General features: G+C 38.3%; 2 protein-coding genes across 2 annotated transcripts in view; both read right to left on the bottom strand.

Annotated features, from left to right (window-relative positions):
- Positions 1–442: 442 nt before the first annotated feature.
- On the bottom strand, positions 443–3,220 carry LOC105250499 (UPF0602 protein C4orf47 homolog). Its single transcript, XM_025406634.1, has 4 exons — positions 3,148–3,220; positions 2,882–3,069; positions 2,170–2,446; positions 443–813 (listed from the first exon to the last, which is right to left on the bottom strand). The coding sequence occupies exons 1-4, from the start codon at positions 3,218–3,220 to the stop codon at positions 443–445; spliced, it is 909 nt and encodes a 302-aa protein (XP_025262419.1).
- Positions 3,221–11,289: 8,069 nt separating this feature from the next.
- The window catches only part of LOC105250483 (peroxidasin), a 111,674-nt gene continuing 96,937 nt past the window's right edge, over positions 11,290–26,026 (bottom strand). Inside the window, exons 8-9 of the mRNA XM_011256610.3 lie at positions 20,057–20,196; positions 11,290–13,311 (exon numbers count right to left, since the gene is read on the bottom strand). Of these exons, the coding sequence (XP_011254912.1) occupies positions 13,214–13,311; positions 20,057–20,196 (238 nt within the window). The 3' untranslated portion in view covers positions 11,290–13,213. The remainder of the gene's footprint in view (positions 13,312–20,056; positions 20,197–26,026) is intronic.

The following is a 26,026-nucleotide window of genomic DNA, read 5'->3' as shown; positions in this document are numbered from 1 at the left end:
GATAGCAGGCAATGGCTTCGTTGATACGAAATCACGTGTATTGTATGGGCGTGATGTAACAGAAGCGTATTCAGGTCTGTTCCGGAAATTCCACAGTGTCCACAGCGAAATTAATTTAATAAACTAGAATGCAAACTAAAATTTTTAGAAATGCATAGATACATAAATTTAATAGTTAAGTTTAATTAATTACTCGGTTCGCCCGATGACATTTTCTTATTATTAATTTATTTATAAATCATCTCGTAAACAATAAAAATGTAAGGGCAATAATCATATAAAATATAACGAAGAAGAAATAACAAGTTATCGGAAAAGTAAATTAAATCTAATTATTTTTAATTAAGTTTGATATGACTTGTAATTATATAGGGGTAAGTTTCGTCGATAAAAAGTGAAGAAAAAGTTTGAAAAAAATTTTCGTGCAATTAAAAAAATTTTCTCAGTGCAGAGGATACACTCGTTCTCGATATTCCGGATAATTGCGGACGTTGCACGATATCTTCGTTATTTGCGCGATAATACTATTTGTATATTTCGAACGTAAGGACGGTCCGCCGCTTATAAACTTGGGCTCGACGGCAGCTTTATCCTTATCCTTAACATAAGGATCGTTCGTGTACTCTGGAAACTTGCTGAAGCAACCATCGTGACTTCCGCCAGGCTTCTTGGGGAAAGGAACGTAGAATCGCGCCATACCGAGTGTCTTCCTTGCAATTTCGACCGGATGGACGTAAGTAGGTCCTGGAATCTCATCTTCGTAGGGATTGGGCGGAAAGTAATCCAACGGCGCACTAGTCGTCAAGAATCGGCCTGTTTCTGTTTCAAGGTAATCTGATTTAGTAAATCAGAAAAGACATATTTATCAATAATTGAAATAAATGCTAAAAATTCACAAAATTGTTAAAAATTAAGCACATTACGGACATATTTATTATATGTATTGAATGAGATATATTGATAAAAATTATATTAATAAAAATTATTTTTCAAATATAAAATATAAATGAATAACAAGAGGAAGAGAGAGAGGGGACGAGGAAAATTGTAAATTCTACTGAAGAAAATTTTCTAATTCCTCTACCAAATTTTTCGATAAAAATTAAATTCTATTTTTTAAGACGGAAAATTCTATCATACATAAAGTTTTTAACGTTATACACTTTTTAAAGGAATTTTCTGAAAGAGAAAAATTTCAAACATTTACGACACTAATCTAGATTTTATTTAATTGCTGTCGAATGTTTTTTTCCAGGAAGAGAGTTTACGTGGAAGCTAAAAATGTTTTCCTCACAAAAAGCCAGAGAGAACAAGCAATTTTTTTTTACGATGAAACTATAATTAATCACGTGCTGCCGTATAAAATGAAGGAAGCGTTCCGAAAAAATTCCAATCTACGTCTATATTCCGTTTTCTCATTACTATTTTTTCGCATAATAATAGTCCTTGTAGTGTTGTACACAAATAAACCAAATAATTAAAGACAAGTGAGAAATACGACAAAATATAATTTAAACTTTAGAATAATTTTAATTATTTTTATTAACAACACAAAGTGCAAAAAAATTCCATATTGTTATAGATATTAATTTTCTCTAATTATACAAAAATAATTATTGTGACAGAGAGAGAGAGAGAGGGACACAATTAATTACACATAATTATTTATGAAAATTATAATAAATATTATTATATAAATTATGCTTCAAACAATTTTTCAGAAATAAAGACGCAATGTACAAGACATATTAATCTTTTCTCGTGCTGAATACCGTCTGCAGAATACATATTTCGCAACGAAAGAATTATAGATTCCAAAGTACTTTATAATATGTGCGATAAAATAAGAAAGAAGAGAAAAATGTGCTCGACAACAGCGCAGTTGTAGCAGCGCGTGACTCCTGCTCTCATCATATTCAACTCAACATCGAAATAAACTCGTCGTTCTAAAATAAATCAGTTGTAAAGAGTGAGCAATACTAAGAGTGCGCTTACTAGCTCGTCTTTTAAAAAGTGAAGAGTAATTCTCTCTTTAAAAGTATCTTAATGGCATTTACATTCCCCGACGTATCGCCCGCTAAAAATTATGCATATGAATAATTTATCAAGAAGCGAGAGAGCCGCGAAGAGAGATCAGATCCGAAGCGGCGGTAACGCAAACACATTTACTTTTGCGAACAATCCCTGGGACGCGATCGTAAGGCTCGTGGGAATACGACGGATAAGGATTGAGGCAAATATCCGCGTAACCCGGACCGCCGAGCGGATTGGGTTTGATCTTCATATTAGGCAAAACCGGCGTCTTTTTTTTCACTTCCACTCTCGGTCCCGGACTGAAGTAAGAAGGTTTAGCAAAGCATCCATACCAATCTCCGGGCGACGAGTGTTTCTTCGATGGAGATGTCGGTAGCATGCGGCCAGCAATCTTTCTTTTCTCATCTTGTATCTGAAACAACCCCGTCAAGTAGGATAAAAAGAACGTACTTTTCGCTCCTTCTTTCCGTAGTGTTTTCGTTAAGACGAAAACTAAACAGGACTAAGCAATCTCGAATAGTACGATTAAGGACAAAAGTCAAATATTGGTAAGTGAAAAGATTTTAATGACGTATTTTACGCGCTGTTTAATCACAAATTAAATAGCTTCAGCTTGAACTTTCATAATTGCGTACATTAAATTATATTTAAACTTTATTGAAAGAGTTCTCTTTAAGAGATATAAATTCTCCTTCTGACAAGGATTTAATTAAAATTAAGATTTCAATTTAAATCTCAATCAATACAACAAATCCTACATGCGAGTGCTTTCTTCCTTTCTGTCATAGTTTCTTGACAGCTAAGTCTCAATGAATGGTCAGGTTGATTTCATGTATTTTCTGCATACCCGTTGCTTCGCTTCTTCGCGCCATGGTTCTGTGAGTGCCTCGCCTTCAAAAATCCTTTCAAATTTTTGCTCGAATAATTTATTGGAAGGTCCACCGAGAATTTGGCGTCCTTTAACGACGTCCTCGCGAAATTGTACAGGGCCTCGATACTGATCAAAGGGACCCGATACAGGGTCATCAAAGAAACCTGGAAAGTTTTATATCTGTCAAGATCCTAGAAATCTATAAAACGTATTTTGACAATTTTATTTGCAATATGCATTACCTACTCGTTCGAGGTCAGTTTTTCCATATTGACGACCGACAATTGGAACATTTATTATACGTTTCTTACTCATACTTTTTCTTTTCGTACAATTTCAGCATTGTTTTCTGTCTAAGATAACCTAAAACTTAATTACGTCACGATTAAATAGATACTTTTATGCGTACGCGATTGTCGTTTATCGAAGAAAAAACAGCAAAAATTAATACAGCAAATAATCTCAATGTATTGCAATCTTTCTCCTTACAATTTATTTCAACAATTAATTAATTTCTACAGAAATATACACATATTAATCATGTATCTGTGTATAATATATAAAATATATAAAATTAAATATACACAATATATATAATAATATATAAAATTAAATATACAACTTAAAAATATTTTTTTTAATAAATCATATTAAGGATGTTTTGTATATACAATCCCAGCAAAAAGGAGCTGAAAATCAATGATTGATGAATATCTCCACTTTTGGTGTATTTTGAGTGCAGAGATGTATTTTTTAATATTTATCGCGTTTTTACTGAAATATTCCGAATTTTGTTAGTCGAAATGATTAACTTTTGGCAGAGAATTTTGCCTTATGACAGATACATGGCTAACTTCATTGAATTATATTTAATATCTTTTTAACCAGTTAGTACTTGTATAATATTATTTGACCAAATATTTCCTCTGTATCTAAACTTTTGCAAATTTTAAACAAATTCTGAATATTATTTCCATGTGTTTTTGTCATTTGAATCGACGTGGTTATACGTTTCCCGTTATAAGAACACATGTTAATTCGATGCAAATTAAAATCCTTATAACTTGTGAACGCTTTAGTAAATCGATTTAAAAATTGTACTGAAGATTCTAAACATATATAAGGACATTCTGTACAATTTTCATTAAATTCTCAATATTTTAAAAATAGGTACAAAACATCCTTAATTAAATATGTAACGATATATAATATTCATGGATAATATAATGATGCGTGTCACGTAAATCAAATTACGGCATCTTGAAGATTAAGTCCAGACTTATGAGTAATTGACCTGGTTCCCATTAGTAACGAGATGTTCTTAATGAGTTGACGCCGGCACCACGGATATCTAGCGGCATTCTCGTTGCGGTAACAGTGGAAACATTTCATTACCGTCTGTTTGGATAGACTGTACAGAATTGAAGGAGTTGCTCGCGAGGGCGACTCTCTCTGTAAGCTCTGGTTTTGATCTTGTAATGTTGGAACAGGAGTCACAGAGAAGTCACGTCGTCATCTCCAAAGAAATGACGAGCGATGATACAGTGTTAAAAAAAAAAAAGTCACGTCGACAATGGCAATTAATTTGCGTTCGGGATCAATCACTCGTTACGATGCTTCGTACCATCTTCCACCATTTTGTTTCCGAGTCGCAGCAGTCGAAGCGATCTCGCTTTAATAACGTTCCGGGCGATCTAACTTGTGTGACGGCAATATCGTTCGACCGAAAGTTTTCCAGGCCTCTAAAAGGCCGAGTTCATCTTTACCCATAGCCATGCGTATGCGTCAGCCCGGTAATTTCCACAGTCCCTATCTGGCACAATGTTTCCGCGCGATCCACCGTACAGTTCGCGAAGCGGGGCGACAACGGCCGCGATAATAACTAAACTTTCGATTGCCAGGGCAAGCCATTAAGATAAGACTCAAGGCAGCTAAGAGGACGCTTGCTTCCGAACGAGAATAGTTGCGGAATCCGTGAGGAGAGCGAGGGCTGCGGGAGAGTGGTAACGCGGAAAAAGCGAAATGCCAGAAACCGACGAAGAAAGAAATCGAGATCCGGCGAGGGAAGAACGGGGAATGGAAGAAATTGGAAAGGTAAACGAATATAAAAGGGGGGGGGATATAAAGGGGGAGGTGAACGAGGCAGAGGCGAAAGTGGTAGGAAAGTCGATGGAGATGTCAGCGATGGAAATAGAAAAATGTTGATATACATCGGCCGCGCCGATAAAGTGGTAGATCGATTAAGATTAAACGTCCGGTGTCGCCGAGTTTAAGACAAGTTACATTGGAAACTGGGGAATTGCCTTTCGCGGAATTGAAATCAAGGACGTGACCATTTAATTTGCAAATGGAAGGAGAGCGATTGGTTTGACTCAGCTTAACTCAGCGTCTGCGACGTCACGAGGAAACTGATGATGATGCTGTGTCTTCTGGTTACTGAATATTCCTCGGAACCATTAAGAGGTTAATAACGTATAATTTGTAAACTGAAATAATTCAGAATCGTGAAAGTGGTGAAGAAAGACCAGCGATCTCCATTTTTGACTAGTTTCAATGAATCAAGCTGATAAAAATCTCCTCTTTATCTCGTTTTACACATAATTAATTCGAGAACCATTATGCCTTTATTTCTCATATAGTGCACGAAAAAAAAACAAATAATTTATAAATATATGCAACATATAAATTTTTCTTAAAATAGTGGCATTTTGCGCTTTAACATTATTTATCTTATTTTCCTCCAAATATTACAAAAATAACAGAATTTTTAATTATTTTAGTTGCCTTACAATATATACTTTACTAGAAGCAAAAATTGAAAAGCAATAAATGATATTGGATAATTTCAAAAAATAGTACTGTCTTCATTCGATCTCATTAATAAGAATGGTTGATGCTGAAAATATCTATCATGAATAATCCTAGCTTAAATCATTGTCTGGAAAGATTGTAGAAAAAATTGGAGAAAGGATCAAACTGGGGTTTATCGTTTCTAAGTGGAACACCATCGAGGAGAAATGTTCCGCCTGATTTCTGGAATTCCAATTCAATTACTTCAATCCTCCGTCATTCATTTACGAGACGGTTTATAAAAGATACGTAATAAATAACGTAACAACAACGGCATAGTCATAAATAAATAAAATAGATACGATACGAGTTATATCTGTTTTCTATAATCGAGACATGTGTTCCAACACGAAAACCGGACGGTCTATTAGAAGCGGTCACAAAACTACAGAATTATTGATGTCGCGGTAACATCGAAGGACCATGTCCATTAATTCAACCTTAGCCTAAGAGATTTAAATAATTAATCCGGCGACCGACCCATTGCGATTAAACGCTGCAATTTAAACCGAAAATTCGTCAGAGACGAATCTTTGCCGGCGACCGCATCGTCTTTCTATATTTCCCGGTTCTCTAAGAGAGATGCGAATCAGCAAACTGTAACGCGAATCCTTTGTCCAATCCCTGCGGTCGCATATACGTAAATGATATGGGAACAAAGAGCTCTCAATCCGTGTATTGCATTTCTAAATTACATCAATATCGTCTTTGGAATTTATTCCAGAATACAATTCGATGCATGCATCGTATGAATGATAAATCCACAAGTCGTTTCTATTCAAAAGCTCTCCGTTTTTATTTATCATTATACAACTGCGAGATGCGCAACACATATATAGTAATTGACAAAAGATTGTGTATTCCGGGCCTAAAACTACACGGAACTAAACTGCATTACCTTGCTTGGGCTATCACACGTGCCGTAGTCAAAGAGCCGACCTGTTTATACTGACTGAGTGTCGCGATTGTTGGCAAATTGGCGGTGGTCGGATCTGTCGACGATGGCCGGGGTTTGATGAAGTAATGGACGTTCTCTGTCGGCGTGTTGACTTAGCCAAGCCATATACATCGTAATGGTACGTACACAATGCCAACAGGCAACGTAGCGACTGCCAATACGGATTCAGCTTTGTACAGTAAGCCCCTTGTACCATACATGCACACGTATCAGCGCATACAATGCGTAACGTAAGCTATCGACTGTTCTTGCCGTTTCGTCGTCGATTTATACCGGTACCGGGATTCCTGTTAACGTTTTTCCGATGTAATTCTCATTTCGGGCTCGTCAATATTTTCCAACATATTTTATTCGGTTAAACAAGTATCTCTTACATGTATTATGTAAAGAATATCGATACAAGAATTATTAATCGATACGAGAAAGATGAGCAGTGCTGGAAAGTGGAAAAGAGGAAAGTAAGATGGTGATTTTTACGAGTGTTCCCTGGCCGTGTTCTTTTTTTTTCGAACATGCGCAACTTGACTGCATCGAGATGATGCATGAGCCACATCGTGGTATGCACCGCAAGATTCCATGCGTCGCGTATCCACTACGTGCCGCCGCAGTGCGAAATTATGACAAAGGGTTTATGTCTTTCTCTGCTCTGCCACCTGCAAAAAAGAGGAAACGCCCGCACGCGAGCGGGAGGACAATGGCAGTAGTATGCAACAGCACGGGAGCTCTCGAGAGCTATCCCGAAATAAAGCGGTTTGTTTCGGCGACGTTGTTTTAGGAATACCCGCATCAAGCCTGGCTGGTTCCCTTAATCAAGGGAAATATCACTACGTCACGTTGACAAAAGGGAGCAACGTGTTTAACGCTATTATTTCGAAGCGCGTGATTGTTTTGCATTTAATTACAGTTCTTCGTGTCTGACGGAGAGGAGAATTTGCGAGGGGAAATTTAATAAATTTCACCTCGTCGCGTTAGAGCGAGATTTCTTTGGATCGACTCGATCAGCTGATCGAGTGTTTCTCGACTTGATAGATTATCAAATCCTATTTGTCAGATATCGCTCTCGCATAGAAATTTGCGGAAAGAAACTCGCGGGAAGAAACGGAGAGATAGATATTTCGCGCGAGACAGTCGCGTGGAAAGAAATTACGAGCAGATAAAATAACTTGTCTATCCAAAACACACTCATGCACGATGCTGTTACGTCGTGTCGTTTACGTCAACAACGGTGGGAATATACTTTTTCTCTCTGGCGTTCCGCTTCTTTCTCTCTCTCTCTCTCTTTCACACAACGCGAACGTCACTGCCATCATACTGATTTAGTATTTTTCCAGGACAGTGTATTGCTGAAAAGGGAGCTTTTAAAAACCGCGACGCTTAACGTACCCGGGGTCCGTCCGGGATATGGGAATGGGATGTGCTCTTTTTTCTGTCGAGCTTCTCTCTCGGTAGTTTCGTTTTATTCAATTTTTCGTCCGCCACTCGGCGAAGCCTCTTCCGGCAGCTTTTATCGTGCAGCCCGACTCGTCCAGCGAGTTTATCATTGTGTCGCTTCCCTGGACCATCGGATTCTCGAGTAAAGTCGGTTGCAAACGCCACGAAATCCCGGTCTTCGAAGGAAATAATCGCACCGCGTATTTTTAAAGACGTTGCAGAGAGCATCTCGTGAACGTGAGATCAATTACGTGTAACTACCACGGTATCGATTTCCATAATCATACCGGAGAATGTCCGGGCATTCACCGAGGAGTTTCTCTTTTCGATGAATAAGACGGTTATATAAAGAATGCAATGGGGCAGAATTAATGGGACATCTCTCTTCGTAATGGATGCTGAGTAACGTCCTCCCGATAATTTTTCTTCTCGGATCCTTTGGACGTAATTCAAAACCAATAAAAGTTCATCAAATTTGCACAATGGAATTAACACGTAGAAGGGACTTAAGCCAATTAGGCTACTTAAATTCCGGGAGACGCAACGCAGTACTCCTTCATTATCTCACGAGAGGTGTCATTATCGTAAAGGGGAAGGAAAGCTGAATAAAGAGGAGAGACACACGTTCAGTACTATATATTTTTATTGTATTCTTGCATTCGAACCTTTATAAATAATGAACAATGAATACCGACATATTAAATGAGCTTTCTATTTCACTCTTTCTCTCTTCTTCTTTCTCCGCCTTTTTAATGATGGACGACGACCAGGCATCATATAAGTGGGTTCTCATTTTAATTGCATTAATAATGATATAATAGTACCAATAACTTACAGGACTTGCTTACAGACTTGTTTTAACCATTATCGTGTATACATTAGTATGTGGATGCATGGGGATGAAATATGATTAATGATGATAGAGTATATTGGAGAGCGCGCAGATACACAGACACACATACAGGCACGCATACACACCCCCGCAGACATTGCACACGCATACGTACGTTTATCGCACATTCCGTCGCTCGTCCTTCCACCTGCGGTTCTTCAGAAATAACACGCTGCCCGCGCGGCTTAACTTCTAATTTCGAATTATATTATCGAACACACGTAGATTATTTTGCTTGTAATCTCGCGCACTCTCACGCACAGACGTATACATACCCACATGATATTATCCAGACTTTGCGCGAGCGGTAATCGTCACGTCGCACGGTGGACAATAGCGGCGTATTGCCCGGGCAAAATAAAGGGAAAAATAGTTATTAAAACCGAAACGACGCTTTTATTCTACGGAGGGCTGTTTCTAATTAGAGTTTATCTCTCTCTCTCTCTCTCTTGCTCTCCTCAAGATTAGCGAGGTCAAATGTAAAATTGTTTTAAAGCAAAGATTGTTGAGAAAATTGACGTATATAAGCGTATAAATTCGCAATATCAAAATCTAACAATCGTGTCGCCCACAAATGAAAATTATATAACAATCGAGTGTAAATAGAATGTATTTTAACACTTTTTATTATATATTAATTTGTGATATATTGGAAATGATAAAGGTTCTTAACGAGTCTTACCACGGCAAACATCATCTTATAATGAATTTATTATCGAATCTTATTTTACTACATCTTTGATGACACACGTGATATTTTCAGGACTCGCTTGGGCCGATAGAAATTAACGCGATATAATTATTTTGACAGTTGTATTTTTAATTTCCCTTGTTTTTTATTTAATCGAAAAACTAAAAGAATAACTGGAAAAAAATAAGAAGAATATTGTACGACAAAGAATCCTTTCTAAGTAATCTCTAAGAATTTATAAGCGATATTCACTGCATACAGAGCAGCGGGAAAAACTTTTCCTATCTTTCTCGAAAATGAATTCCGCATGAGCGAACGTCGGAACAAGCAAACAATCGAAACTGATGACATTCGGTCCTATTGCCTGCCGGGACAAGCGCGAGAATATTCTGCAAAATTTACGCTTACCTTACCGTAGTTATAAAACTGTCCGTTGAAGTTTGCGCGCTTGACATTAATTCACAAATTGGCCTTTCGCGGATTAAAGCCATCCTGAATCTCATGCTTGGCAGCGAAACAAGGGTTGAAAACGGAGAGTAGACGACGTCTCGAAAACTTCCCTTTAAGAGAATAGCGTATAACGGTGATAGAAAAAGCCGATGATAAACCCCAAAGAAGAGAGGAAGAAGAGCCCGAACGCAAAAGTTTGCCCGCGAAATATCCGGACGTCGTTGCGATTCAATGTATTCCCGATACTCCGTTCCAATTTTCTCTCTATTTCTCCCGCTCTTTTTCGCGTATAATAATTAAATTTATCGCGAATTTACCGGTTATACGCGCGAATGTGGTTTTTTGCGTAACGGATCGCGCACGGCCGCACGCGTCTCGTTGAAATATTTTGCACCTGCTCGTACATTAATGCCTCTGTTAAATTATCACATTACACAGCCGGCGAGCGCGGGGTAGGTGGGGGCGGGGGTGTATCCGCGCGAGTAGAAAGCTACTGATTTACGCCAAACTAACCGTACGTCATTGTCAGGTGGGGCTGCTTAACGGTTCATTTTCCATCGGTACGATCGGCAATTTGTTGCCCGATCGATCCTCGTCCAACTGTCGCGCTTTTACGGTGTGCCACACGTATCCCGATCCCGCCCGCGCGTTGCAGTTCTGCCCGAGTACATCCCTAATGCAATCGTACACTCACTACTACATTGTGCGTACGCGCTATAAAATTTCTAAAATGCTAATGTTATTCGCGTACGTTATTTCTGCGCACGGATTTATTTCGATATTTTCGGGATTTATTTGGATCTTGTAGCTTTCTCATTTACGTTTTCTCGACGATATTTTTTTATCATCGGGTAATCCTTCGAAATGTTTTATTCAATTTGATTTATCTGAATATCGAGTATCTTTAAAATATATATTTTTTTAACGTGGTATTTTTTTTTTACAAAAAATGTGACAGATTAAAAACCGCTCGCGCAATAATTTTCACTCAATAATAAGTTAATATTCATTCTCGTAAAGTTGCATAGTTTATTTTAATATATCTATATATTATAAAATAATTTAATTTCGAGATACCTTTATTTTTGAAATGAGAAATTATATTATCTGCGTTTCCAAGAATTGCAAACCGTTATAACCAAATTAAACAACGATATATATTCATGTATATAACGAAAAGTTAGTTTTAAAAATCCATTATAGTATTCACCATATTTCAATAATTTTACATATAGAAAGCGGCTACCGGATCTTTTAATACAATTAATGCGAATTTTATTTCCTATTCGTCAGGCTTTTTAAGCGAGTAAATGAACGAACGATCTTCATCGTCCATGTTCATCGCATATTGGTCGCCGCAGGGCTAGCGAGCATGAAAATTAACATTGAACATTGATGATACATGGCAATCATTGTTTCTTGCTCGAGTGTTTTCTTCGACCCATTACGAGCCTCGAAAATATTGCTTCTATCAGATGAAATTGAGTAATAATGACATTTGAAGAGACTGTTCAGATACTGTAGCAAATTTCTATCAACAATGATTATCGTCGATCACTTTATTTGCCAAATTGCTATTTCGATGCCAATCGGTAACAGTATATAAATCTCGATTCATTCAAAAAGTTGCGTTTGTAACGCAAACTGGAAATATAAAGGATGATATGTAGATCCGCGAACTTTGTATAGTCTGTAATTATCAAAAATTGAATGGCAGATGAATGGAAACATTTTTATTATTCTGTATACAACAGAATGTAATTGTACAATTGCATTGTAGACTGATTGAAATGAAACAAGATTTTTAGCAATAAACTGGCAAATTTATCCGCTTCACGAATATTGAAAAAGCTGCTTATTCATCGTAACAATCAGTATGCCAAATTCTTTGGACGGTGTCGTTCGACAAATTCATGTTTGACGTTTCGAAATATCTCCTTTAACATTAAGAGATTCTCATACTAAAAATACATAACAGTGTACAGACGTAAAATGTAAGTTTAACAAACATATACATATATATACAAAGATGTATACATATACAAAAAGTATATATATACATGTCCTCGAAATTTTGCGACTTTACAAACCTCGTTTGCTGTATCCTCGCAAGACTCGTCTTCGTCGATCGATAAAAAATTCTTCGTTGTTGTACCCTCCGAAAAATAATATATTAAAATTTATAAGAAAATGATACACACATATAAATGTATATTCGCAAATCTTTAATTTGCATTTAAATATTTCAGGAGCGAATACCATGTATCTACGTCGGTATACCTAACCGAAACGCTTACGACAGGTGGAAGAAACATAAAACGAAGATGTCCTCGATTACAGTTGATCGAATCACACGACGCGGCCGCCATTTCTCCGGCGACGTTATACGAACATATGTCATAGTCGCGCGTTATATATCACATGAACGGAATCTCTTAATTAACGGATCCGCATTTGAACATTGTGGGGACGCGAATAACGTGCGCAATAACATCGCATCGACATACCAGAACCAGGAGCTCGAGACACGAGGAAGGGAGAGATGAAAAGTTTCTCCTCCCGAAATTCGCAGCGCGCGAGCATCGTTCGTTCTGCGCGCGAATCCCGCATCGATCGCCACCGGAAGCGATTAGTCAAGTTCCTCGAGGGATGCACTCGAGGAATTGTCTGCTGAAACTGATACGCGTCTCGCATCTCGCTGAAACTGCGAGATGCGGTGCCTCTAGCGAAGCCACTCGTTCGAGAGTTAAGTCCGAAATTTCGAAACGAATTCGAATTCGGTTCGATATCCGTCATCGTTGTCACGCATATCCGCGTATATAATCGCGTACGTCTCGCGTGAGACTAGATCCCATTTCATACGTACTTCGCACCAATTGCACGTTGTGGTTTCCTGCGAAAGTGGCAGAGAGGGCTTAAGGCCCTAAGTTCCCGTCCGCTTCGAGAGGACATTCCGGGCGCGAGTCTCCTTGGGGAGGGAGAAAGTTAGCACCATTCGAATCGCAGGTTTAAAATGCACTGAGGGGGTCATCACGGTCACCTTAAGAGCGACGATAGTGATATCACAACGGTGAAGATAAAGGTCGCCCTCGGGGCCGAGGTACCGCCGTGTTGCATGGCAGCTGGATTCTCCCCTGTAACAATATGGAAGCATCATACCGTTAATTTAATGTACTCCACCGTCCCCTCTTTTCTTTCGGTCTATTTTTCTATTTTTGTTTACGATGCGCTGAGTGATATTTTCGAAACCGCAAGTCGAATTTTTTAAAAATATCTCTGCGGAGATGTTTGCGAAAAATCACCGTTTACCTCGGATATCTCGCTGATATTGCACCATAGATAAAATGTGACAGCTTCAAGTTGAATATTATTTTTCCAACGTATTTTTATAAATATTTTATTTCACGAATTGCGGTCTACGAGAAATTAAATACTAAATATTAGCAAAATTTAACGTTATTAAATTACCATTCTTTCGAATAAATCAAACATGCTCGTGCTACATATCTTACGATTACAATAATACCTTAGTTCGAACAAAGAAAATGGAGAACGTGTTTCCGATTTAAAATTTAGTAGCAAAAAGGATATATTATTCTAAGAAATTGAGGAAGAAAGAGAATAAATTTTAAAAGAAGTGTATGATTTATATACGTGAAATCTCTTCTCCGCTAATAATCGAAAGCAATGTTTCAATCTTTCTCCAACTTTGTCGAAGTAGAAATGTCTTGTTATTATAACATTTCATTTATCCGTTTCTTACCTTATCTTTTGTAATTTCTATTTTTACGTTTACATCTTGATGCTATCGATCTATCGTTGCGATTTTGTCGGCTTCTATAATATTTATTCGTCTAGTTATCAATGTCTCAATTTATTAATCCTGTGGAGAAAACTATTGGATAATAAATCATCTCTCACGTTTGAAGATGATCAAAGTGGATGTAAGGGAAAACTTGTGCGATGCATATGTATGGCGCAAGTAATCTGTTATACAACAAACTGAATATCAAACGAAACATATTCCTCGTCTATCAAATGAAATGGCGTTCCAATCCCTGTATTTGATTTGTCATAAAGTACCGTGACAAAAGCGTAGGTATTGCGACCAATATATGTATATATATTTGGCTTTTGAACCGTTCGAAAATTCAAGATATAAACGCAAATCCGGCCATCCGTAAAATTCGTGGCAAAATATCAAATGCGACGTGATTCCGCGGTCCACTGTCGCATTCAAAAGTGACAAGAGCCTGCGGTCAGCGCGAGTTTAGTAAATGGCTGATCGAAATCAGTCGTCGCACAATCGTGGGAAAAGTATCGCTTAGAACGAAAATAGTTTGAAAAAGAAGTTGTTTCATGTGCGAACTGATTAAGTGGAATGATTTATAATGATAAATGCGTATCAATCTATTCACGCGCTTCGTCCAGTTAATAAATGCATACGTTTATAATTAATTCCGTATGCTCGTAGCATTAGCGCATTTTACTCTGTATTAGCGTGCAAATTTTCCTGAAATTCTAAAACACAATTTGATAATGTGAATATAACTTTCTATATATGAGCGCAAATACATATGTTAAGTTAATAATATATTTTAGCAGAGTTATATATTGTGTAATATAATATTATATATGTATAATATTATGTTTCAGTGAAAATTGCGCATACGGCACGCATATGTCGATCATGTAAAATGGATTTGGATTTGTATTATTCGAATCGCTTTGTCACCGTTTTCTCTTTCGTGCAGCCGTTAACTCTATAATTCATTTTTATCCTTTCTTGGCACAATCAAACATTTAGCTCCATCGATCCTAAAGTTTCGCCCAAGTCGAAAACATGCTATTCGCGTGGCACTTTTAGCGGCCAGTCATAAGAACGACTACCTCTCCCCGAGGATTCAATTAAACACTCCTATTCTGAGAAAGAATTTACAACTCTGTTTACGCGCCTTCTTGATAAACCGGTTCTTAATCCCGGATCTTCCCGTTAATTGAATCGTCTGAATCCTCACCAAGGCTAAGACGTTCCGTCCTATTGAAAATGCTTTCGTTAATCCAACAAAGAAATGAACCCACGTTCTCAAATGTCGAGTGCTAACATTGAGCTTTTAGATAGATACAAAAAAGCGTATCTGCAATAAAATTAATAATCTAATAATAAGTTTAGTATAAATTTTGAATCGCGTGCAGTATATTTGGCAGTTTATCTAGTCGACAGAAATCTGTTCATTTCACACAAATTATGCAGAGCATTTCGTCATTCAACCTCCGCTTAATTACGAATTAATTGGCCGATCATTCATGCGCTGCTCCCACACATACGCGATGCGTTGTAACGTCGGATGTAAATACATCATAATTTCATTGACTTGCCGATCGTATATTTCATTATCATGCAAAAGTTTGTAGTCATAAAAGGGAATAATAGTCAATCTCTCTTAAATTTATCAAAGCCGACCGCACATAATTTCGACTCGGTTTCATGTTTATTTCATCTCCCATAATTGTTCGATATCCGTGAAACTCTAAGGGAGCCTTGAAACCTGTACTCAATTCAGAATCGCACACAAGCGTTCAAGTGTAATGAAATTTATCGGTGTTGTTGCGTTATTCTAAGGCAGGCAGGGGCGTAAATTTTAATTCGCGCGCTACCGAGAGTCGAGAATTGTATAATATTCCACGTAACCGCGCGATTAATCACACCGAGCGATACGATTTTCTTCCGTTTCCGCCGGTCTCTCCGGGAGAGAGAGAGCGGCCCGAGAGAAGCCGGGGACTTAAAGAATCGCCGCGGTAGAAAAAGGCGGATGCGAAATGAGCTGTCAAGCGCCCTCCGGAGATTCCTTCTGTGTATTATACATGGTCGTGTGCGCGCGAGCGGACCTGTTAACTACGTCTTGCGACGAGAGAGCTTTGCAAACTCCTCACGCCTGGCCTTACGTCGACAATGTAAGGAGACGGGAAAGAGAGAGCGAGCGACTTCTCGACGCGGAGAGAGCAGTGATGCCAAAGAGGCGACGGCAGACTTCCGTGTCATAGAAGGGATAGAGGCGGGTCGACGTGTAGTCCTCCTGGAGCCTGCGGCTACGATTATTAATGGGCAGGGCGTGACACCCCGCGAAATAACCTCTCTAACCTCGGCTTCCATGCCAACCGGCCAACCACCCGCTGCTCCAACTCCGTAGTCGCTTGTCTCCTCGTAGGCATTAACTAGGCCAAGAACTACTCATTTTCCCGAACGAACTTTCCGCCACTCACACATTCCTCGCGCTTTTTCACCCATCAATTTCATCCAGTTTGTTCGCTGCTGGCCAATTTTCTATTTATTCCCCTTTTTTTACACGACCGACTCTTTGCTATTATCCAAATTTTTTTAATTATCAATTTAATTAATTATTTAATTTCTTTACTTTTCTCAATAAATTTATTTTATTCCGCGAGGCGAGATTTTTTAATTCCGTAGACATCTTTTGTTACGGTTTGATTCTCGAGATTAAAAGCCAAGAATAAAAATAGAGAAGTCGCAAAGTAAGATCAAAAGAAATAAAAGTGAAAAGAGGTGTCATGCGAGCTTGAAGCAAGCACGTCAAGATAGCACCGAGTAATGTGCTTCACCTCCGGAGCCAGGTTCGCGCTTAATTAATAATCATAACATCTCGAGAATTAATTGCGTTAAGGGTTGTTCGCTCGTATATTGTGAGGGAATATTTTAATTGGGAAAAAAAATAACGAAAGCTGCATAATGTCATGCGCTTCGCTGAAGGAAAACTAAAATCGTATCATCCTTTTTTTCTCGTTCCCCTAGCTTTTACGTCGGAGGCAGTGGCTCCCACTGTTTTATATATAACTGTTATACTCAGCGCGCATTCGCCAACAAGCGCGGTTTCTCATTTGCATAATAAACTAGAGAACTTTAAAATATATTTAAATATTAACGAGTCACATAGCGCGTCCCATTGTGTGATGTTTAGCTGAAATGTTATTTTACTTGTTTTATGAAAAAGGCGTTTATATATTTTTCCTATCTATTTTATCTTTCGCATATACACGTACAATGCACACACGCATGCGTGCGCATATATATATATATATATATATTCGGAAAAAAAGATGATTGCAAGCTTGAAAAATCATTAGGAATAAGAGGGGAATTTGAATGTACAACAGATTTCGCGATATGCAAAATAGGGCGATCTCGAAGGATCGATCTTGGACTGGTCGAGACATTAGAATGCGACTCAAGCCGCAATGGTCAAAGATGGTCACGAGTCCCTCGTTTTGCAAATTGCTCACTCTGACGGACGATCGTTAGCGCCGATCTCATGCATAAACGGATAGACGAGCTGCGGAAGTACGAAACATTTCACGATGCATAACGTTACACGAAATTTCAGAACGTGGATCGACTCCCGTCGCGGCAAACTACTTTCGAATGCGGGCTTCGAGCGTCCGACTACTTGTCAAGCAAATTCGCATTACTTCCAGTATTATGATCGCTCTTGTAGTTACCGGCATACAACACCCGCGGTAATAATTCTCCGACTTGCAGCGTTTCGTAGTCATCGCGACAATAACGTTAGCTCACTCTAATTCCATCTGGCCCATATCTCGCGCTGCGAGATAATAAGACGCTTGTTTTGCGAACGATGTATGTTTCGACGGTAGAATTCAGGAATTTCGCATTTATTAGCGTCTGTCGAGTGTACTCGAATCAGGAATGAAACGCAAGCACGAATTTAAAAAATATATTCAATCATACAAATCGTGTGTCCGTCGCGAAATTTTGGTCTCCCGATTGCAGCAAAATCGTTAGGGTCGTAATCATCGTTTCGGACAATCGGAGATTATCTGGCTTTTCGAAAAGAGAAAGACTCGATTATACATCACGCGAGCGAACATTTCTCTATTGCCTCGTCAAACTTTACCGAGGAGATCGAACTCTCGTATTGGACCGCCGCGACTTAAGGTAATCCGCCGTAAATAATGCACATCGTCTAGATGCGGCGTCTCTGAGCCGCTCTGCCCCGAGCGCGAAAAGCCGCTGTGAAAACTCGTTGAGCTCCTTTGCTATAAGTTCGAAAGACGTTCCCCAACTCACGATATCGACCGCATTCTGCAGTGGCATCTCATCCATGCCGCTATGAAGCCTGCGTTTAGCGGCATTTCCCACAAGAGCACGCGTCATCGACTCAACGTACGTGCTATTTTGTCGTGATACCAAAGTTTCGCGGTTTACGTCATCCTAAGATGAAGGAGAAAAAGCACTAGAGAGGAAAGAAAATGTCATCTTGCGATAGATCAAAAGAGAAGCGCAGACGAGAATTGCTCGCCGGACAGAAAAACGGATCAACCTAGACATATATATATATATATATGTGTGTGTGTGTGTGTGTGTGTGTGTGTGTGTGTGTGCGCGCGCGCGCGCGCGCGCGCGCGCGTGCGTGTGTGTGTGTATTTTGGCAAGTTTTCCCCGCAGATACGAATTATATCGGTAATAATATGTATTCAGTCTCATTTAATCGAATTCGATTAACTCGACAGAAATCGCATCAATCATTATCCGTGCTAATTCCAATTTGATAGATTGATCTTTATCTAACTACATGGGATAAATTATCTATCAGCACGATAAATTAATATCCATTATCTCGTCTGTTTTTCGTAATAAAATTGTATTTTTACGCTTACGTTATTTCCATGACAAAATTGGAAATATGAGAATTAGCGCGTGCTCTCTCGAGAATAATGTACATTTGGAACGTTAATTTGATTATGCAATGAAAGGGAGAGAAAATGAGAAAAATTACAAAATGAAGAATAGTTATACGACAACTTGACTAAGGTAAAGAAGAAAATGGGTCAACTTGAATATTTTTAAGTTTACTAGAAACATGCCATGCGCTAGGATTAAATGACACTCCGGATGCAGTTACCCATGAGAAATAAAATAATAATTTGAATAAATAATGATGGAAGAATTAAAACAGCGTATATCTTAATAATACTTTAATGTATTATTTAGCATATAAAATATTAAATGTCATCGAGAATTTTTATCTCTCTAGTATAAACTATTTTCAAGAATATCGTTTAATGCAAGAAACTCTTTGAGAGACAGAGATAAAATGGAAATGGAGACCAGACAAAGATTACGAAGAGCGATTGAGCGGCGACCCGTCAACGACAGCACCTCCGTCTCGGTCGCATTTGGTTCCGGTTATTTACCCTGATGAAATCGCAGCTTTGTATTCCTAAACGATCGATTGGCGCGAGAAGATGTACGGAGACAAGAACAACTGACCTCTTTGAAGCGTGAGGAAGACGGAAAAGCCGGAGAAACGGAAGACGGTATAGGAAATAAAGGAGGAACCGGTAATAGGCATCAGCGCCGTATTGAAAAGCCATGGAATCAATTATCGATCGTGCAAAGGAGTGGAAAATTATATCGATAGGCGCCGAAGGTGGCTGGCATCCCTTCGATCTCGCCTCCTTTGAGCCCTCCAAACACCGTTATCAGTACTGAACAGCGAGTGATCGTTTAATTGTGTGATTTCGAGTGTGGCTGATTCCTCGGAGCAAATGAATGTCTTCCGATAGAATTAAGGAAATGAAATGATAAATTATATCGCCTGACATTATCGAATTGTGTATTAAAACAGATTTTCATACGTCAGAGAAAAAAGTCAGATTTTTCTAATTATTTATTTTTCGACTTTTTTAATCAACTTTTCACATAAGATTTAAATATACAAATAACTTTTATCGATTTTTTGCGTTTGAAAAATAAATTTCTCGGAAATAAAGTTTTCGTTTTTTGCTCGAATATTAATGATAATCGAAATACGAAAGCATACGTTCGTGATGAAAACTTACCATTTAACACGTGGACGGACACCATAGTGGCTGCTGCTACATTTGCCAGGGCGCAGCTGTAGTTCCCGCTATCTTTTTTATTCGCATTTGCAATGTAAAGCCTAGATATCGCACCGGCTGCACCCATGTCCGTCTTGACGCTGGAACAGAAAGCAGAATGTTCCGTACAAACCTTGATAACGTTGACTATTATCGCGCGTGTTTCCGTGAAATAAAGAACGGATGTTCACTTGACAGTTATTTGTGCGAAAAGGATGGATAAAGGATTTTAGTTCGCAAAAAGGAGAGATACAAAACCAACGATACAATTGTCTTGAACAAGTAATGTAACGTCAGACGAAAGAATGGTCGAAGATAAAATCGTTTGAAACAAAACATATGACAGAAAAAAAAATGCCACAGTCGACAATCCTTATACTTCATTTGATCAACTAGTAAATTCTTATTTTTCATATACATGATATTGCGTTTTCCAAGTTTTTCAGCGTTGAAAAATAATACAATCATGACGACCGATGACGGCTGACGATAATTTGTGATTTATGACGATAGCAGGTGGCTACGTAAGAATGCCCTTGAGGGGTTTTTTTAAAGTAAGGAACGTGAAAACGAGGGCAGTTTATATCAAAAATTTATCATCGGACGAAAGACTTTTTTTCATACTACGCTGTCGCACTGGGTAGTAAACAGATTCGTTTCGCAATTCACAACCACAGTGTAGACAAATAAAATAAACCGCCCATCCTACACAACCCCTAAAAAATTGTAAAAAACACGAGCTTCTTCTCATGAAAACAGATTTATCAGAAAATTGTACTCTAAAAAATATATTCTCTAAAACTATACCTCGTAAAATGCAATTTCATAAATTTACTTGTTATCTTATGTATTTTCATACAGATAAAATAGAAGTAAATAACAAAAAGTGTAAAAATAATCATAAACGTATAAGATAAATATATAATTCGAAATATATATGTATGAAATAATCATAAACGTATAAGATAAATATATAACTCGAAATATGTATGTATAAAAATTTCACACACACCCACACAACACAAGTTTTACACATAATAAATATACTTATTTAAAATAAAGAGATATATTTCGGTTGTTGAAACAAAATTTGCATGTACACAAAATAATAATTAGTTTTTCCTGTCTTTGCTCAAAATAGTTTATAGTGAATTTAACGAGTTTTGCAACTAGAAACCTCGAATATAATCATTTCTAAGAAACTTTCGAAGAATCAAAAACTCGTTAAGGGTCTACAGAGAAATGCTTGAGAAGCAAAAGTTACAACGAATCAGAGTCAGATCGAACGAGTCGAGGCTTTTTTACCTCGAGACAGACTTTATTATTACTTCAAAAATTAAATTAAAAAATTACTATCGACGACCTGTACTGTCATATTTAAGCCTGTTTATAAGCAAAAGTAAGAAGCTAGCTCAACACTTAAGATCACTCACGTTTCTGCTTCACGAATTAAACTGATGAAATAGAGCATTCAAGAGAAGAATAAGGGAAAGGCGGAGAAAGGCAAAGAGGATGGTCTGCGAGCGGAAGATGGAAGAAAGGCGTAAATCAAGTAGTTCACCCTCCAGCAGCTGCCCTTGACAGATCGAGCACTCCTCCCAAGCTTTCTTACCCCTTGATCTCGGACAAAAAGAAAGAGAATAGAACGTTAGCGTACGTTGCATACGCCTTCACATATAGCATCGTATTAATTTCATACATTATCTCGCTCGCATTACACTTGAAGCATTACTCGCATGATGTATAACGCAAAATTAAACTTCTTGCAAGTCTGCGTAAATATGAAGAATTTTCTATTCCGAGTTTTATGTTACATTAAATAGAAAAATGGGATTGGTTCTGTGTTGCGTTAAAGAAAAGTATAAGCGATGAAAACTGCAGTAGCTGCCGTATATATAATAAAAGAAACAAGCAAAAAAAAAAGAAACGAACTGTCTGACTTGAAATTTAAAAATTTTTTTTTATTTTGTGTAACGATGCGTGATGGTTGTTTTAGACACATTGCACGTTACATAAGTCAGTTGTATAGAAAGATCTCGGAAAGAAAATGGGATAAAAATATATTACATATATAAAGGAAAGGACGCGCGCGGAGGAGGTTGGCATAAAATATAAAAGGAAGTTGTGGATTTTAAAAAACCGAGCGCAAGATACTGAGAAGATGGACATGCCGATGACGTGGGGAAACACAGGGGAAAAAGGAAGATTTAGGGAAATGTTAAGAGGTCGGTTAAAGAATTCACATTCGAATAACCCGGATGCCGCAAAAGACGCATCTTCTTGTCCCTTCCTGTCTTACCGACAACCACACGGATGCTTCATGATCCCGCCAAACCTTTGCGGCGGGGCCCTTTGAGAGCAACGCGTCGAGTATTCTCCAAGAATGCGGCCAGCGTAACCGTTAAAACGTTAAAGGCACTTGTTGCCAGCACCGCTATCGTTACCACCGTTGACACCCGGTGTTTCCGGCTTTTTGTATGCGAATACTCGAATTCCGCCTCTTGAATCGAGTGTACATTCTCTGTCACGTGAAAGGTATCAAAAATCTTTAATTAACAATATTGAAATATTGATACATGCAATCTTGATTTTTTTAAAAATCTTTTATTAAAAAAAGATATTATCGAGACACAAGAGGGATATATCGTAGAGAGAAAAAAGGAATAGCAGGGAACGAGCGGAATGTTCAGAGCGACTCGTGTACTGCATGCGCAAGAGACCGCTTTATCCATCAGGAGGCCAATGCAGCAACTCGCGTAACATTGATCCAGCCGTTCTACCACGACCGAAATTTTCCGACGATTGGCATCCGGGGACAGATCACATGCCATTTGCCGTTCCAACGACCGCTCTCATACGCGGTAGACATCCGTCACGCGTGTCGTGCGCGGTGCATAGTTGCATATAAACACTTGTTTTATTATATTTCATTTAACCGGAAATGCGCGTATTCGAATTTGTCCCCGATATCCGTTGACACGTCACCGTTTAATCCCTGGTCGGCAAAAACCGGCCGTTGTATCGCCCGCGGCGAGAATTTCTAACGGGAAGGGTTAAATCTCTCTCTCTCTCTCGCGGTGACACGCGAGATTAAATACGTATCGTGCGAAAATCAAGCAGCGCTCAGTGATGCGAATTTTTCGAATTTTTACGCAAAGTTGCGTTCGTATCTTACTTATCATGCAAGAAAATAAAAAAATCGAATGATATTCCCTTCGTTTTTAATCCGTATTTCGTAACGTTTCTCCGCGCGCGAAAAAATTTAATTTCATGCATTGTTCTTAGCCTCTCTGTGTTGCACGGAATATATACGGAATATATCCGCGAATGGAAAGTCCCTTTAAAGATATTGAGACATCAACGCTTAATAAACGAATTTTCAGTACAATTGTTCCTCCTCCAACATCTCTTATGAAATTTTTTTATGTACGTGAAAAATTGTTAAAATATTCGTATGTGTCTCGCATGTTGCTAGTGTATCTCATTTGAATTTAAAGAAGCAATGAGGTTTTCTCGTTAAGCCAGTAAAGTTAAAGTATTTTGCATACGCGAACCAAGAAGGAAAATATATTATGTTTTACTTCATACACAACATAATCCATTTTCTCAGTCAACGAATCATTTTGGCTATGCCATTTTTAGCGCACACGCTCACCAGCCAAGCTGTCAGCTTATCGCGCATGCTGGCGGAGAACCATTCCGGCTTTCTCTCTTTCTCCCTTAGCCAAATATAAGCTTTTTTTACCACGCCGTGGAATTTAATTCGAACATAAAGCGCAAAATTTATCCTCAAATTCTTCCACACGCAACTTCACCCACTCGAGCTCCACCTCCTTCGCGTTCGACCTGGAAACTTTTTTTCCCTTATGGATTTGCAGTGAATTTCGCAACGGCAATGTGTAGAGAAATTTAAGAGAGCTTTCAGTCTACTTTTTGTTTCATTCTCTTATTGATTTTATTTTCTTTCTTTTTCTTTTTCCTTTTCCTTTTTATTATACCACGTTCTATGAATGAAACGATACGCATGCGGTTCGCATACTCTCATGAGTACGTGCATCTTTTAACGTCAGAGCCGAGAAACAGTTGGTAACGGCGTGGTTTTACGAAGATCGTAAAAGGGTTGCGGTGTGAAATTTACCCAACGGAATGCGCAACGAGGTAGAAAAAAAGGAGCCCGGAACATGCACTTTCGTGACTCATTACGCAAGCATAAACGCGGTCAGAATGATTCGATAATTATTCAGCGGAATTTTCTTATCTCTCATTCGCGGTAAAAAAAATTGCCGCGGCAGCAGCGCGCAAAATTTCTTACACTTGATGAAAAATTTTTATTACTTCGGTATCATGAATTATACTTATTCAATCGGAATACGAGAACAAAAGGAGCAACGTTTCTTGATATACACATTACGGAAGTATCCTCAAATTGAATTCATTATACGAAGCTTTGTCTACCATTCCTCTTCTGTTCTTCATTTCAGGCAATAAGTACTCTTTCCTTTCGGAGCCTTTTACCAGAGAAACGAGCTTGCTCCTAGATCCAACGAAATCGGACAATTTTATCAAAGCTCAAAAGATTTTCGCCCTTACGAATTTTACTCGAGAACTCTTATTCTGTCCACAAGTATACATGTATATATTTACGAGTTTCTTTTCAAACAAAAAGAAATAAAAAATAAAAAAGAGATTCGATTACTCCGTTGTAATAAAATAGTATTGCTGATATTTCCGCGGATGGCCCGCAAGAATTTTTCGCGTATTTTTCCTATTTTCGTAATAATGTGATAGAGCCCTTGTTGGAGGCTTACATAAAAAAAAAGATCTCATTTATCAATTGTATTCCAACTTGTCTCCTTAATGTTTCGCGTCATGGAAAAAAGTTAAGCGTCTTATATCTCTCTTCGGTACTTGTGCATAAGCGAAAGAAATCGCTTATGGTGAACAGATTTTTTTGCGCTTCCCTTTGTAAAAATACGTCACTCGGTAGACTTCTTAATGGTCAGAAATCTGAGCGCGCAGTACTTTAGCCCGTAGATCTTGAGCAAGGAACCTCGTCGCATCGCCTCGTTTCCTGACTTAAAGGGAGTTGTGAAGTTTCTTTGTTATTCCCTTCCTGTCGACCTCCGTCGGGATTTTGCCAGCGAATCGGCCGGACAGACACTGTAAACTTTTGCTGGAACTTTTCATCAGACTAGTCAAATGTAAAGCGTCGTAAACTATAAACAGTTCTCACAATACCCGCAACGACAATGCGGAGGGTGAATATGGAGGGCGAATCAAGATGTTAAATAGATTTATCAAAATTATTTGTATAAAACTTGGTTATATTTACAAAACTTTCCTTTTGTTTAATATAAATATAGATCATGGATATATTAATTGCGTAAATTAAAAACTAGATAAGAAACACGTTTTTGATGAAAGTTTTGATTAAAACACTTTGAAGTGTTTTTATTGAACTTATATGCGATAAATTAAATTACTTTTCCGACGAGATTACAAATTTAGCTTTAATTGTTATAAGAACAACAATTTTATAGATCAGTTCTCACCGAAGTAAAAGTATTAGTGCAACTTCGTAGAAGTACTAGCGGCCGATTAATTCTCGGGGCATAAAAGGTGAAGGCATAAAACGCAGATTAAACGAGCCCTCGACGAGAGCTTTTTCATTATCTCGAAGATTTCGCATTCGGCCAAGGCGTAGGTTTACGGTTCGTAAATTTAAACGCACTGGCGTTTTCTCGCTTTACATGAAAGAGGTAAGAAGGAGAGGCGAGCCTGTAAAGATTCCCCTCCCCTCGTTCTTTCTCCAAGTTTAGCGGGTTTGTCGAGCAGGTTTTACGCGACGTAAACCTAAATACGAGATGGGAAGTCTGTACAAGGAGAGCCGCGCGAATACGAGCGGCCACATACTCCTCTAGAGACGAAACT

Source organism: Camponotus floridanus, unplaced genomic scaffold (genome assembly GCF_003227725.1).
Source record: "Camponotus floridanus strain SB8 unplaced genomic scaffold, Cflo_v7.5 scaffold15, whole genome shotgun sequence".
Taxonomy (NCBI): Eukaryota; Metazoa; Arthropoda; class Insecta; order Hymenoptera; family Formicidae; genus Camponotus; species Camponotus floridanus.
This window is presented reverse-complemented; position numbering and strand designations above follow the sequence as displayed.

Excerpts from the sequence above, each read along its gene's own strand:
- LOC105250499 (XM_025406634.1), bottom strand. The coding sequence starts at position 3,220 with ATGAGTAAGAAACGTATAATAAATGTTCCAATTGTCGGTCGTCAATAT. Across the intron at positions 3,070-3,147 it reads AACTGACCTCGAACGAGTAG|GTTTCTTTGATGACCCTGTA; the intron begins GTAATGCATATT and ends AAAACTTTCCAG. Across the intron at positions 814-2,169 it reads CCCAGGGATTGTTCGCAAAA|GCCGATTCTTGACGACTAGT; the intron begins GTAAATGTGTTT and ends AAACAGAAACAG.